The sequence below is a fragment of the Leopardus geoffroyi genome, chromosome C1 (assembly GCF_018350155.1).
Source record: "Leopardus geoffroyi isolate Oge1 chromosome C1, O.geoffroyi_Oge1_pat1.0, whole genome shotgun sequence".
Lineage (NCBI taxonomy): Eukaryota > Metazoa > Chordata > Mammalia > Carnivora > Felidae > Leopardus > Leopardus geoffroyi.
The window spans coordinates 25,771,846-25,786,096 of record NC_059328.1 but is presented as its reverse complement, the minus strand read 5'-3'; the positions used below and the strand labels follow the sequence as shown (position 1 = coordinate 25,786,096).

The window sequence follows — 14,251 nt, the reverse complement described above, 5'->3', positions numbered from 1 at the left end:
AGATGCCAGTAGCATTTCCCCACAATGCACATAGTCATGATAACCAGAAAGTTTCCCCATGTTGCCAAATGATCCTTGCATACAAAACCACCCCCAGTGAGAACCACTGCCCTGAAGGAAAGGAAACTTTGGAATGACTACAATAATCAAAGTTTTTTAGCTTGTAAATACAGCACAAAAGCATGGCAGAGATAGCTTTTAGTCAGGGGACTAGCAGGAGATAGAAGGCATACTGCCTGGCTTTCACCGAAGAGGGTTTAGTGATGGGACCCTTTACAAAGGATAGAATGGAATTAAGGAACAAGCAGGGATGATGAGGCCCTCGGGGACCACGCAGCAGGGAGGGCTTTGCCACAACTGGGAAAGGGCCAGAGGGAGTAGAAAAGGCACTACCTGGCAGAACTGAGGAGCCTGACCACTGCCAACCCACTGCAGGAAGAGGGGCCAGGAGTCAGTAACCAGAGCAGGGTGAGAGGGCCAGAATCAGTAACCAGAGAAGGAAGAGGGGCCAGAATCAGTAACCAGAGCAGGAAGAGGGGCCAGAATCAGTAACCAGAGCAGAATGAGGAAGCCAGAATCAGTAACCAGAGCGAGAAGAGGGGGCCAGGAGTCAGTAACCAGTGCAGGATGAGGAAGCCAGAATCAGTAACCAGAGCAGGAAGAGGGGCCAGAATCAGTAACCAGAGCAGGAAGAGGAGGCCAGAATCAGTAACCTGATCTCTCTCTTCTCCCTCTCCCTCAAGTCTGCTGTGCCTCCCATCTGCCAACCCAAAAGGAGCCAAGAATAAGGAACAGAGTCCCTGTGCTGTGTGGGCCTGCTGTGTGCCCTGGGAGACCATGAGCCTTCCCAGCGGGACCCCTTGCTGTAGCGGTCCACAGAGGTCAGGCTTCTGGCACAGAGCAGGCCAGAGAGGCGTGAGGACTGGACCTGGGGAAACAGCAGCACAGGGTCAGTCTTAACGGCGCTCAGCTTTATGGCATTAGAGTCTCAAGTGATTTATGGCACTTCAGAGCTAATAATTACAACCCCCGAACTGTATCGGTGGACAGTTCTTTTCTCAGAAAACAAATCATAAGTTGAACGAATAAACAAATAACCTGAAACACGGTGCATTCCATTCCTGTCTCGGTCCGGTCAGAATTTAGGGCTATTCCTGGACACACACAATCTTAACTATGACTACAGGGAACCAGGGCATCAGGGCTCTAGTGTGACTGTGCCTCAAGTCGGCTGTCAGAAAGCAGGTGAGCGTGTTGAATTTAACAAGCACTCTTGTGTGACACCAGTACCACGTGGAAGAAGAGAAAGGTGGACATGGCCAGGCCACGCTCTGCTCTCAAGGAGGACAAGTTAAAGAGAGGAAAGGCATAAATCTAGAAGTTGTGGGCAGCAAGATAAGAGCTGTAATTGAGGCCCAGTGAAGGGTTCTAGGATAAGAGATAAAGGAGCAATTAGTTTTGCTAGAAGCACTTAAAGAAGTCAAAAAAAAAATGTAGCAGTGACATCAGTATGGGCCTTGGAGAGATGCCACGCAGACCATGAGGAGCAGTCCAGGTAGAACGGAGGCAAGAGAATATGAAAGCGCTGAGTCTCAGGAACCCCAGGAACCCTGTGTGCATCTAGAGCGGAGTTGGTCAAGTACAGCCTACAGGCCAGATGCAGCCATCTGTTTTTAAAATTTTTTTTTTTTCAACGTTTATTTATTTTTGGGACAGAGAGAGACAGAGCATGAACGGGGGAGGGGCAGAGAGAGAGGGAGACACAGAATCGGAAACAGGCTCCAGGCTCTGAGCCATCAGCCCAGAGCCTGACGCGGGGCTCGAACTCCTGGACCGCGAGATCGTGACCTGGCTGAAGTCGGACGCTTAACCGACTGCGCCACCCAGGCGCCCCAGCCATCTGTTTTTAAAGATTGAAGCAGAAAATCAGAAGAATATTTCATGACACATGACAACTGTATGAAATGCACATTTCAGCGTCGGTAAATAAAGGTTTATGGAACACAGCCTCATTCATGTACGAATTGTCTGTAGACACAGTAGTGCTGGCAGGCCAGAGTTGGGCAGTCTGCAGCTGAGACAGATGGCCCACAGCCTAATACATCTGCTCCCAGGCCTTTCAATGAAAACATGTGCCGACTGAGCGCGAAGCCTGCTGTCCAGGACACAGGTCAGCAGTGAGGGCAGGGGGCTCTGGGGTCAGAGAGGGAGGCAGGGGTCACACTGTGAAAAGCTGCCCTGAAGACAGGGGATCAGAAGTCTTGAGCAAGAGAGAGATGTGATCACATTTTATTTTAGGAAGATCTTTCATTGCTCTCGGATGAAAATGAGAGGACAATTAAGAGCCTTTGAGAATTTGGAGACTCCAAGGATCCAGGGTTGAGGCAGAGGCAGAGGCAGAGGGAGACCAAAAGAGGCCTTCCCATGGTCACTTTCCTGGACTCGTTAGATCCGGGAGTGACGGGTGGAGGAAGGAGGCAGAGGACTCAGGCCTGAACCTTTGGTTTCTAGCCTGAGTGAGCGGGTAAAAAAATGAGGCTATTAACCAAGGTGGTATAGGGCAGAGGCAGAAGAGAGTGGATTTACTTGGGACACGTTGATTCTGGGGCTGTTGGCATTTCAGGGGCGGGGTGGGGGGCTGTCTAGTAGGAAGCTGGCTGGTCTGTCAGTCTGTAGCTCAGACAAGGGTCTGTGCTGGAGAGAGAGATGTGAAGACTCAAGGCAGCGTGGAGTCAGAGGCCACCAATCCCCTCTCTGGGCAGGAGACCTCCTCATAACGATTGTAACTTGAGAGAGGCAAGCCCAAAAGAGTGGTTTGCAAAGTGAGTTCCTTGGAGGCCAGAGGGGTTCTCCCAGCAGCTCTTTTGATAGGGACTGTGTGGGTGGGGCCCCGGGTTCACCCCCCACACCACCAATGTTAACCAGAGCCATTGCTCTTTGATTTGTTTTGCGTAGTAAACATTTACCTAAGAGCGTAATCATAGGCTCCTGCATCAGAAGTGTTTGGCAACCACAGAAATCACAGTTGCTTCCACTTCTGGGAGACCACTGAGGTTATGTAATCAATCCTTCTGCCTCCAGGCGAGGGCTATTTTCAGTCCTTCTCAGAGCGTTAATTGCTTTCCTGCTTTCTCTTTAAGCCTACAAGGAACGGCAGTGAGAAGAGCCTTTCTTAAATGCCCCCAGTGGTCAATGATCACAACTGGTGAGGGTCTTCCCTGGCAGAGAGGGCAGCACACTGCACTGTTGCCCTGCTGGTCTGCAGAGAGGGAATAATATTAACCCCACGGGTCTACTGGCAATTAAAAGGAGACCCTGTCGCAATATCTGGCACATGGCAGGTACACAGGAAATGGAACCCTCAAGCCTCGGACTCCACCAGTCACCAGTCTCCCTGTTATATGGGGAAGCCCTTGTGCAGTGAGAGATTGAGCTGGCGGCTCTGGCTTCTCAGACTTGGGCTCTTTGCTGCCACTCTGAGGTGACGGTCATTGTCTACTGCCTGCCCCCCCCCCCCCCTTCAGCCAAATCCTAGCCCTACTCTGCTGTCCCTCCCACTGCCTACCTTGTCAAGTTAACTCTGGTAACCAGCAGTTGGGAGATATTCCACAGTAAGAGAATCGGCCCCTCTGCTTTCTAGAAGTCCAACTCCAAATCTTAATTGTCTGCAGAATAAACTTGTCCATTGGAAACCAATTTGCATTTATCGAGATGCTTTTTGTAGTAACAAACCAAAGCTTCTGTTTTCCACATGAACTTGTCTTTTTCTTGCTTGTGACTGAGTTGTAGTCTCAGACCAGAGCAGAAGTGCCTCACGCAGCCTGTGGTCCACGCTGAGACTCTTCCGTCCTATTCCTGTCCACCAACTAAGCTGCTAAACCCTTGCTAGCCTCATTTTTTAGGTTCTGTGCCTCCAGGGCCTCTGAACAAATCACAGGGTTGTTGCTACCAGGCTCAGGAGCCCAGAGCTTGGGGTCTATGAAGCCAAGCTTCTAAATTCAGTCAAAATGAGCCTGAACTGAAAACATCCTGAACATAAAATACGGCACCCCTCACCTCACCTGCTTTCAAGTGTAACTACTTCCTTTGCCAGGAAATGAATTCAAAGCACATATTCTTCTAACAGTTGGTCATTCATCCACTCAGTCATCAGACTCTTCAAGGGAACTGTCTGTGTGCTGGCCTCTGTCAGTCACAGGACGTAGACATAGGGGTTCGGGGGACAAATAGCTGGGAGAACAGGACATGATGTTGCAGTGTGAATACGGGTTTCAACACACGTCTGAACCAAGTCTTGTGAGGGCAGTGACTTCTCCTCAAGGTGTAGACACAACCACAGAGAGGAGATGGCTGTTGACTCAGGCCTTTACCAATGAGAGGTAGCCACACAGAGAAGAGGGGAAAAGATGTGCCAGGTAGAGAAAACGGCATTGCCAAGGCCACTGACACCAACAACCGATGACCATAGGGATTCCTTTAAACATCTTTCTCCTGGTCGTTTTCTCCAGCTGGCTTCTCAGAAGTTGCTTGTGAAGACCACCCTGCAGCCCATTAACAATGGCAAAGCACTATTCTAGAAATTAGAACATGCCCCTGCCTGCCACCTACCATGCTGGGGTCCTTTTCTTCTTCAGGAATTCTAGTGGCCATGAGTTTTGCTGTGATTAACCAAGAGGCCACACCAGCAGCAGCCAACAAAGTACTTCTTAGAACCTTTAGTTGCTTTGTACATCTTACAACCCGTGGCTGCACTGATGAAAACATCACCCAGCATAGTGCATAACCAGCTTCTGAGGAACTGTGCATAATTCTCTTAACTATCCACAATCTTTCAACACCTGCATTCTTGGCAGTGGTCACTGCTGGAATTTTGAGTGTTCTTTCATTGTTCCTGTAGCAATTTTTTGCTCTTCATTAGTGGGAGCAGTGAATTCAAGCCTAGAAGGCACCAAAGCAAAGCACCCAGGCGGTGCCTTTTTCAGCAGCAGGTCTTGTATCATCCAGTGCACCTGTGACTGTTTCTCTTCCTTCCCTTCCACGTCCCTTTTCCCGGCAGCCTTCAGCACAGCTATGCCATCTGAAGCAAAAGCCAGGTGTCCCTTGAGCTTTTCTTTTCCATGGTCACCAGTAGTGATTCCTTGAACATTTCTCATTTTGAATCTTGTCACCTTTCCCTCCTAAGAATGTGGCATCATCTTCAGTTACAATAACCTCTCCAACCTTTCGTAAGTCATTGAAGCAAAATAGCTTAAAAATTCAGAGTCCAGCTCTCTTTTCCAAACACCACACCATCAATAGCAGCAGCTTTGTGGGTTCCTTCTGTGACGCTAGAACTTGGAGCTTGGGCTCCTTTAACCTGAAAGTCAGCTTTATCCTGTTCTAAAAGAGTGTACTGAGAGCATTGTCGGCAGTCATAACCAAAGACTTCCACTGGGCAGTGGAAGTTTCAAGAGTGGGTACCATGGGCCGGACAGTGGAAATCCTAAGCATCCTGGAATTTCCACTTCTGAACTTTGGATGTATTATTCAAGTAAGGAGATTATGGAATCTTAGTCGAATTCTGTGCTTCCGATTGCTGATTAATCATTCAGGGTTTTCCTGCCCTATATTGTGGGAATGCTCTTTGAACTTTCATGATCACATTAGAAATGATGCTGCCAATTTGTCTGCCTCCATCTGCAGAAACTGTAGCAAACTGAGCAGTATCTTCAGAAATTATCACAGCTTTCAGCTCTCCCTAAGTTCAGCCGTAATAGCATCAACATGCGACATCACACCTTTTCTGATTTCCACCGGATTAACAGCTTTGCTAATCTTCTTGAAGCCTTCCATGACCATGGAACGTGCCAGTACAGTAGCAGCAAGGGTGCTCCCAAGCCTCACTCTTTGTGTGTTGGCAACATCCTGGTCAAAGCTGGCACAGTAGTTTTATATTTATCCTTCAGGTCAACTGACCTGGCAACAGACATCTCAACTTTTGTGACATCGAGGCTTCCCCAGCTCTGTTCCATATCACTGCTCTTCCCGCTGTTGTTTTCCATAGTCTGTACCTTGAAGCATTAGATCTTGGGCATCTGCAGCAAATCTTACTTCTTTGGCATAAATCTGAGTGAGATGAGGAGCCAGTGTGCTAGATACTGACTTCATCTAGCAGAGAACTGTGAGTAATGCAAGCATTTGTGCAGGGCTGGTGGCCAAGCAGGAGGCAGGCCCTCAATGATGAGGGAGGGGCAGAGTGCAAGATGCATACCCACCAGGTTTTCTAAGGGAAAAATCAGATTCCAGTTTTGGGGAGCTCATGCCCTACAACATTTTGGGGAATGGTTTACAGAGAGTGAATAAAATCCAAGCAAAAAAGAGTGAGTTTAGAATCCTGAAAGAAAGATATACATTGCAAATGTTTTCTAAGGTTGGTTGAACTTCACCTGTGGTGAAGGAACAGGTGTGGAGAGACGAAAGGATGGTCCAGCCATCAGGACAGCCAAGTGGTGGGCAAAGGGGAGTGATCGGGGTTAGTGCAGGGGCTCCCCCCTTGTGAAGGGAAGTCTGGCTTCACAGGGGCGAGAAGAAGCTGCAGGTTCCATTTGCTTCGTGATTCCCAGAGCCTTGGAGACAGGCTGAGCACCTCCCCTCCTCCACTAACAGGTCCTTGTCTCCTGCTAGCTCAGCCCAATAACTCATGCTGCAGACTAGAGAGGCATTTGTATTGCCAGATTCTTCTAGCTAAATGTGTACCATGTGTCCCGCTAACCTTTACAACAGCGGGGAAATGTCTTGTAATTAACCAGAATATAAAGGATGAATGGAGCAGCCTGGCAGTCTCCTGTAGTCATTATCATTCGGAGGAGATGAATGTACCTAGTAAGATTTCCATCAACCAGTTAAAGCCAGCACTCTTCTCTGGGAGCCCTGACTTTGTTCACATACAGTGAAAAAGCGTGTACAAGTGTGAATTCTATTTTGTATGTGTTTGTAGCCATGTGTACATGAGTACACAAATGTGTTGTTGAGGGCATGCCCTTGTAGACGCGAATGTGTACGTGTGCACGGATATATGTGCAAGCCTGTGTTCATCGGGGGTATGCGTTCAAGTGTAGCCAGCCCCGGGGCTCCATTTTATCTGCAGTGCGTCAACAGATGCAGAATGGTTACAGAATCCATTTTAGAGACTGGAGCTCCAGTGTAATATCATTGGCACTAGACTAGTGGGCGCTCCGTGAATGAATGAATGAATGAATGAATGCACAAACGAACAATGTGAATGAATACATGCCAGAAATTCTGTAGGTCCTTGCTACTTTATCCTTCATTTATTATGTCTGTCAGTAGTGTACTGTGGAGATCTAGAGGGAGAACTGCCCTTGTTCTCTGATGCTTCGTACCTGGTCTACCCAGCTAGTTCTTTGTTGAGCCATTTTGTGGCCGGCTTCTCATGGTGTTCCTTTTTCCCTGATCACTCACCATCTACTTGGTCAAACTGTTTAAAAGACAAATTGGCTATGTATCATTCAGGGTGTAGCCACTTCCTTGGGTTTGCTCAAAAACTGAGACCCCAACATACGGAGGTGATTTCTTGATGCTAACATCTCCAGTGATGTGGATCTTGCCCAGGGCTGAGCCCCAACCAAGGACACTTTCATGACCCATTCGTCAGCTCCTAGGATGGTGTGGGCCCACTGTGGGCTCCCCTCCCCAGAACCTGGGCCTGGGCCAGCTGGACCTGGACATACATTTTCTAGAGACTCCATTGTTGGTGTGAGGAATCCTGTCCAGAGAGAACGGCCCCTGCCTTCGCCAGGCTTGTGTGTGGTGCACACAGACAGCATGGGCGACACAGCTTTGAGACCAGCTCAGAGGAGTAAGTGCTCACAAAGTTTATGTGTAAATTAAGAAGCTCCCTGAAGCTTTCCAGTTTCCTTTTTGTTCACTTTTTCTTGCCACTGTAACAAGTTCCATCCTGTGGTAGGTAGAAGGAAGGAAACAAGGGAGGACAGGAGCTCCTTCCTGCTTGGGAGGATGATGACATTATCCACTGCTAACTGTTGCTCCAGGCATATAAAGCACTGACCAGTCTGGTTACCCATCCCATCTTGGAGAGGACTAAGTAGAAAGGGTGGGCACAGAAATTGGAAGGATTCCTTCTGGAGCCTCTTCCTGAGTGCACCCATGAGAAGAGAGGAAGAAGAGCTCCCTCTTAGCCACCCCTTCATGTCCACATACACCTCATGCTCCCCCTTCAGCAGCTGCAAGGAAAACTCAAGTAGCATTAGGTGCTGGGAATGGCATTCCTGGTGCACTGGTCCCTCCTCAGCTCCCTTCCTCCAGAGAACACTAGAACGTGAAACGAGGCTATTGGAAAGACTCTCACCTCCTTGTTGGCCAGGTGCCTGGAGCCATCTGCACAGACCTCACCTTGAGTAGGAAGCACTGAGTCATGGAGGCCCCTCTCCCCACCCCAGCCCCAGTGCTGGGACATCCGGGAGAAGAGCTTGAACTATCCCTACAGTACTGGGACCAGTCCTGTTCTCTTAGGGATGACTGAATCAGAGGAATTTCCCCCCTGCTGCACTGTATTAGCTAGGCTTGAATAATGCATGTTTCCCTACTAATACCCTCTGTTTGATAATGGGTCCACGTTAGTGTTCATTGGAAATTTTCCTGCTGGATACACATGGAGAGTAATGCACATTTATAAAAAGGGTTTGAATGCACGTTGGGAAGCAGTGACTCTGTGGTGGTAACTGAATTTGATCAGGCGTTCAGCTTAGCAGCTTGCCAGGGGACAAACCCTTGGGGAACTTCGTGATGCAGGCAGAGCTGGGGGCTGTCGGGGACTGAGAGATGGGCTCCTGCATGCCTGATCATTGTGGGCTTTAGTTTCAGGACTGGCATGTTACCTTGTATGCAGAGTGAGTACCTGAGTTTTCTGGGCCTGAGCTGGGGCAGAGGAGAGATTCTGGAGGCTAACGGGGCCCCTTAGGGGATTGCTCTGGGGCCAGGTCACAAGAGAAGATGCTAAGGTTCAGCCAAGAACACAGCTGCCTCCTGGCTGTGTGACCTATAGCAAATCACTTGAGCCACCCTGAGCCACAATTTTATTATCCATCAAGTAGATATAGTAACCACGGGTCAAGGCTGTTGAACATATAAGGAGCACACAAAATGATTATCGAGGGCCCACCATGTACCATGCTCTAGTCCAGGCATTGAGGATACACCAGTGAACAAAAGACAAAAATCCTTGCCTTCATGGAACTTACGCTGCAATGCGGGGTGACAAAAAATCACAAAGTAAACGAGCCATTGTGTTAGAAAGTTAGGGAGATAAAGTAGCAAATGGTGCAGGGGAGCTGGGGTGCGATAATTGTGAACAGTGGTCAGAGAAGGTCTCTGAGGAACTGGTGTTTCACAAAGACTTCCAGGAAAAAGAGGAAGAGAGTCGTGAAGATACCCCTCAGAGAAGAGCATTTTAGGGAACTAGCAGGCTGAAGCAGGAACATGCCTGACATATTTTTGGAACACCAGGGAGGCCTGTGTGGCTGGAGAAGAGTGATTGAGGTTGAAGATAAGGTCGGAGAGGTGCTGGGAGGGCAGATTGGTCTGTGAAGGCCACTCAAAAGACTCTGGCTTTTTTTATATGAGAGGCAAGTTGCAGCTGTAGAGTTTTGAGCGAGATGTAATATGGTCTGACTTATGTATTAAAAGGATCCCTCTGGCTCTTGTGTTGAGAATAGACTATGTAGGGCGGGGAAGATGGGAGGTCACGGCAACCAGGGGAGATGTACCAGAGACCTGGAGCAGGGTGATCGATGTGGAAATTGCACTTGGGATATACTTGGAAGGGTTTGATGGATCCTGATAGATTGTGTGTGGGTGTGGGGGAAATAGACAAGTCAAGGATGCTCATACAAGTAGAGAACTTGAAAGGCATTTAGCCCAGGGTCCGACACATAGGAAGTGCCTGGTCGCAGTTGCCACTACCATTGCTGGTACCCATCTGAGAGGGGCTGGGTCACCTGGCAGGGGCCAGCTGGGAGGTGGCATGGGGGTCTGGGGCACATGCACCAAGCAGTATAACTGAAGATAGGATGAAGCCCTTAGAGGCCAGCAGAATGCCTTGGGGAATGGGGGCAGTCAGACACAAAGGAAGTGGATAGATTCAGAGGAATGGCCTGGGAACTGTGCACTTTGGGCTCTGGTGCTTTTTCTGTGCTATGTAGCAGACTCCCGATGAGCTGTGGACTGGACTTAGAGATGGGATCAAAATCCCATTCAGTCATGGGGCCACCACCTGGATGAGCCAGGCACCATCCCCCAGTGACCTCCAGGACTCAGCTTCCCCTGGCCACAGTAGGTCGGCTAGTATAGGCTGGGCTCGGCAAAGCTGATTGGCTCTGCTCCCCATGTTCCTCATCCTCCTGGGACCAGCCCTGTCTTCTCCCAGTGATGGCAGGGATGTGAGAGGGCAAGCCTGATCTGGCAGGCAATTTTCAAGCCTTCAGGCACGTCAGGACCTCCAAAATCCCAATGGCCAAACCTAAAGTCAACGTATGAGGAAATAGTCTCCATCTTTTTAATGGAAAGAACTATAAAGTCACATTGCAAAGGGTGTGGATACAGGGAGGATGACAATTTGGTATATCCTCACCCAGAGGCACTTCTGGCTCTGACCTGCCCAAGCCAAGAGAGAGGGGATCATTCTAGAAGGACCCCATCCCCAGTCACAAATAACAACTTAAACTGTTTTTCCTCTTACCTCCTCTCTAGTCAAGAAGCAAATTGAGTTGAAGTCTCGAGGTGTGAAGCTGATGCCCAGCAAAGATAACAGCCAGAAGACATCTGTGTGTAAGTGTCTGCCTGCCGAGCCTCTCACTTGGGGTCAGACCTGCTGGCACTGTGACCGCGGGGAAGCCAGATGATGCTGGAGTGATTTCCCTTCAATCCTGCCTCCTTCTGTCCTGGGTTCTGCACATGGATATGCTGACCTATGGGCCAGTGAGCAGCCCCAGGGTCTGTCCTTTGCCTTCTCCTCCCCCTCCTCTCCCCACTTTCCTCCTTCCTCCTCTTTCTCCCTCACTTCCCATTGTAACTGCCGTCCAGGGAGTCATTCCTGCTACATTTCTCTCTTTATTTTTCCTTTTGATCACTTCCACCTGCTAAGACAGTCCTCTTTGTGTTCCTTGCCTGGGAGTCAGTCACCCCCAGCTGGGATCTTGGAGGCTGCAGGGGCCCAAGTCCAGCTCCCAGGGCAAGACCCTGCACTAGGGTCCCTGGATCTGGCAGGGCAAAGAGCCGGCTAGAGGGTAGGCTCCTGTGCTCAAGCCTGTGGGGCAGTGCTTGGCCATGGGAAGATTTTGTCTATGGGAACATGTTTCTGCTATTGGTGTTTGAAAGATAAAATCCCAATGGCTGGGGAATGGGCTGGAATGTCACCCTGGAAACAACGGATTAGAGCCTGTGCTAATGGGCTCTTAGACTAGAGCATAAGAAGGGGTTCAGGAAGGTTCTGGGCCACCCCAGAAGGCTGGATGTGAAAGCACTGGAGATTTTCCAAAGAATCCAGTTTTGTTCAAAGGTGAGTGTAGAGAGCTTTCCCTGGTCTGGGACCCCCCAGAAGACTGGCCTTCTTCTGCTCTACCTCCTCTGCCCTTCCTTTGCCTTTCTGCGTCTCTCTCCCTCCATTCCCCTCCCTCCTTCTTCTGCATCCTCTCTGCTGTCTGCTCCTTCTGTTTCTCCCCTTAGTCTTAACCTCCTTTCACCTCACCTCTACATGCTCCCTTGCCTTGAGGTGCTGGAAGTACTTCCTGAGAGGGATGGAGAGCAGCCGGTGGTGGCTCCAGAGCTGTGTGCAGATGTGGGCAGGGAGCAGGGGCGGGGGGGGGGGGGGGGGGGGGGGGGGGGAGGAGAAGCCGCGACCGAACTGGGCCTGGCTGTGGCATTTTCTCTGGTCTTTCAAGTCTCCACTCTCCGTCTCTGGGGACCATCAGCTCCTAGCATTCTGGCCTTGATGGCAGAGGGCAGCCAGGAGCCCTGCTTCTGTGGTGGGCTAGAGGAGCAGGGGAAGGGGTGCGGAGAGCCAAGGGTTAGGCCAGGAGTCTGCAGAGCAGGCTCCAGCCACGGCCCTGGCCCTCACAGGCTCATTGTTTCTGTAGCTACAGGAGAGCACACAAACTGAGGTCAGCATGAGTTCATTTCAGACTTTGCCCCGGAGCCAGAAGCAAACTTCAGGGAAATGGCCCAGAGTTTGGAGAGCAAGTTTTTATCCCAGTGTGTTTTCAGGTGACCGTGGTACCCCAGGCACTGGCGTCTCAGGTTCCAAATCTGTGAAATGGGATGCAAAACCTTACCCTCCCTTCTTCCTAAGGGTGCTGTCGGATCTCACATGGGCCATCTTGACCTAGGACTTAAAGAGGTCTGTGAACTAGCTAAAAACTACATGTGATATTGTGAGTGCATTTGTGGGGGGCAGGGGGCGGGGCATGCTTTTCAGTAGCTACTCAGAGGTGCCGGAAGCTCTCTCAGAAAGATGAAGAAATCTTATTCTAACGAAATAATGCAGAAACTCTGGGAAAAAAAAATACACTTCTCTCTACTACAAGACACTGGTCTCCGTTCTAAGATTTCCTCGGGGAGGGATGGGCACACAGCTCAGCTGCCAAGGAGGCACCACCAAATGTCTGCAGGTGTCCCGCCCTTTGTGTTCTGCCCACATTCCCTGTGGACAGATGTCCTGAACTTCTGGCGAAGAGTGGGCCCCACTTACCTATCCTGGACCCCACTTGCTGCCTTCACGAGGCGGTCCGTGGGCACCACCGACCCCCGGCCACAGCCCTGACTGCCCATGTGTCCATGTCTCCTTCCCTTTGGGTGGGAGGCATGGCTTTTCTGAGTGTGTTGTGGGTTTGGGGGGTAAGGTCCACTCTCCCTTCTCTTCCATCCCTCTGTAGCCAACAGTGAATCAATAAGCAGCTGGTTTTGAATAGGCGGGGGAGGCTGGGATTAAGGAAAGAGAGGGGAAAGCCCTCTTGATGCCATAACTCAGACAGTAAAGTGTTCATTGAGACTTACCTTTGCCTGTTTCCTGGGGAGCCTGGAAGTCCTTGCTTTCAGTCCTCCCAGGAAGACAGGGCCTTGGGGGCAGGGGGTGTGAGCACTTACCCCTGGGCTGGTACCTTCCAGGATAGTGCCTGAGCCTTACTTCCAGGGGGCGGTTTAAGGAGTGGGGGGGGCAGTGTTGGCTGCGCATGTGCAGGGCTGTGGTTGGGTACGTGGGTACTGCCGTGGCCTCTCCTCTCTGGTCCAGCTGCATCCCCATCCCAAAGCCTTTGCTCTGTCTGCTCCCTGGGTGGTTTGAGTACCGAGTGATAGGGCAGGAAACTGCTGTATCGTGTTAATGTGCTACCGGCTGGGCACGGTTCCCATGTGGTGGGCGCCGGGGACTTTGGGATGGGTGTGGTCCGTGGGCAGGGGTGAGTGGGCCAAGCCTGAGGAAGGCAAATGCTTAGCTGACAAGTCCTCAGTACCGGGTGGATCTCAGTGAGGCTGGCTTAGATAAAGCACACGCGCAGCTCAGGACTGACATCCTCATCTTCTTAAAACAGAGCCTTTCTGCCTCCCTGGGGATCCCAGAGGACCCGTTGTCTCCTTCCTTCCCATTGTTTGCAGAACACCGAGGCTCCGGGTAGCAGGAGCTTGCTCTGGGTTTGGAGACCGCACTTCCATCTTATTATCCCGGCCTGGAGGCTCCTGGACAGGAAAGTTTTGGAAGGAGAGGCTTAGCAAGGAAGGGGATGGTGTAGGGCTAGTGCCCACTGGGAGTGGCTGGCTTTACCCTGGCCCTGTGGAATGTTGGAGAAGGGGAGGCTGCCCGAGAGGCCTTGAGCTCAAAGCCACACGGCCAGGAAGACACCAGGAGTCTGGCTTGTGTACAGTCTGTCCAGATCCCCAGGTCCCCTTGGCCAGCCACACCCTGCGGTACCTGGAGGTTTGAACGGGGTCTACACCAGCCTTCTAACTGTAGAAATGAGCTCTGGACTCAGTGGGTGTAAGATGGGGCTTCACAGGTCCCCAGGTGAAAAAATCCCTTGCTCCCTCCCCCCACGAGTTAGTCTTCCATGACCCCTGGTTATTCTTTCTTCACCACGTCCACTCCCATCCCTTCACGTCAGTCCCCACCGCCAGGCACAACACTCCCCCGCTTGTCCCACAGGAACCGGCATCCCCCTGAGCATCCTACTGTGCCCTTCCCCCT

The 14,251-nt window shown here is 50.7% G+C and overlaps 1 protein-coding gene across 10 annotated transcripts in view; it reads left to right on the top strand.

Annotated features, from left to right (window-relative positions):
* The window catches only part of CSMD2 (CUB and Sushi multiple domains 2), a 610,060-nt gene that overhangs the window by 293,602 nt on the left and 302,207 nt on the right, over positions 1 to 14,251 (top strand). For all 10 annotated transcript variants that reach the window (XM_045476609.1, XM_045476606.1, XM_045476605.1 and 7 more), the window contains one exon: positions 10,768 to 10,845. In XM_045476609.1, coding sequence (XP_045332565.1) covers positions 10,768 to 10,845 — 78 coding nt within the window. The remainder of the gene's footprint in view (positions 1 to 10,767; positions 10,846 to 14,251) is intronic.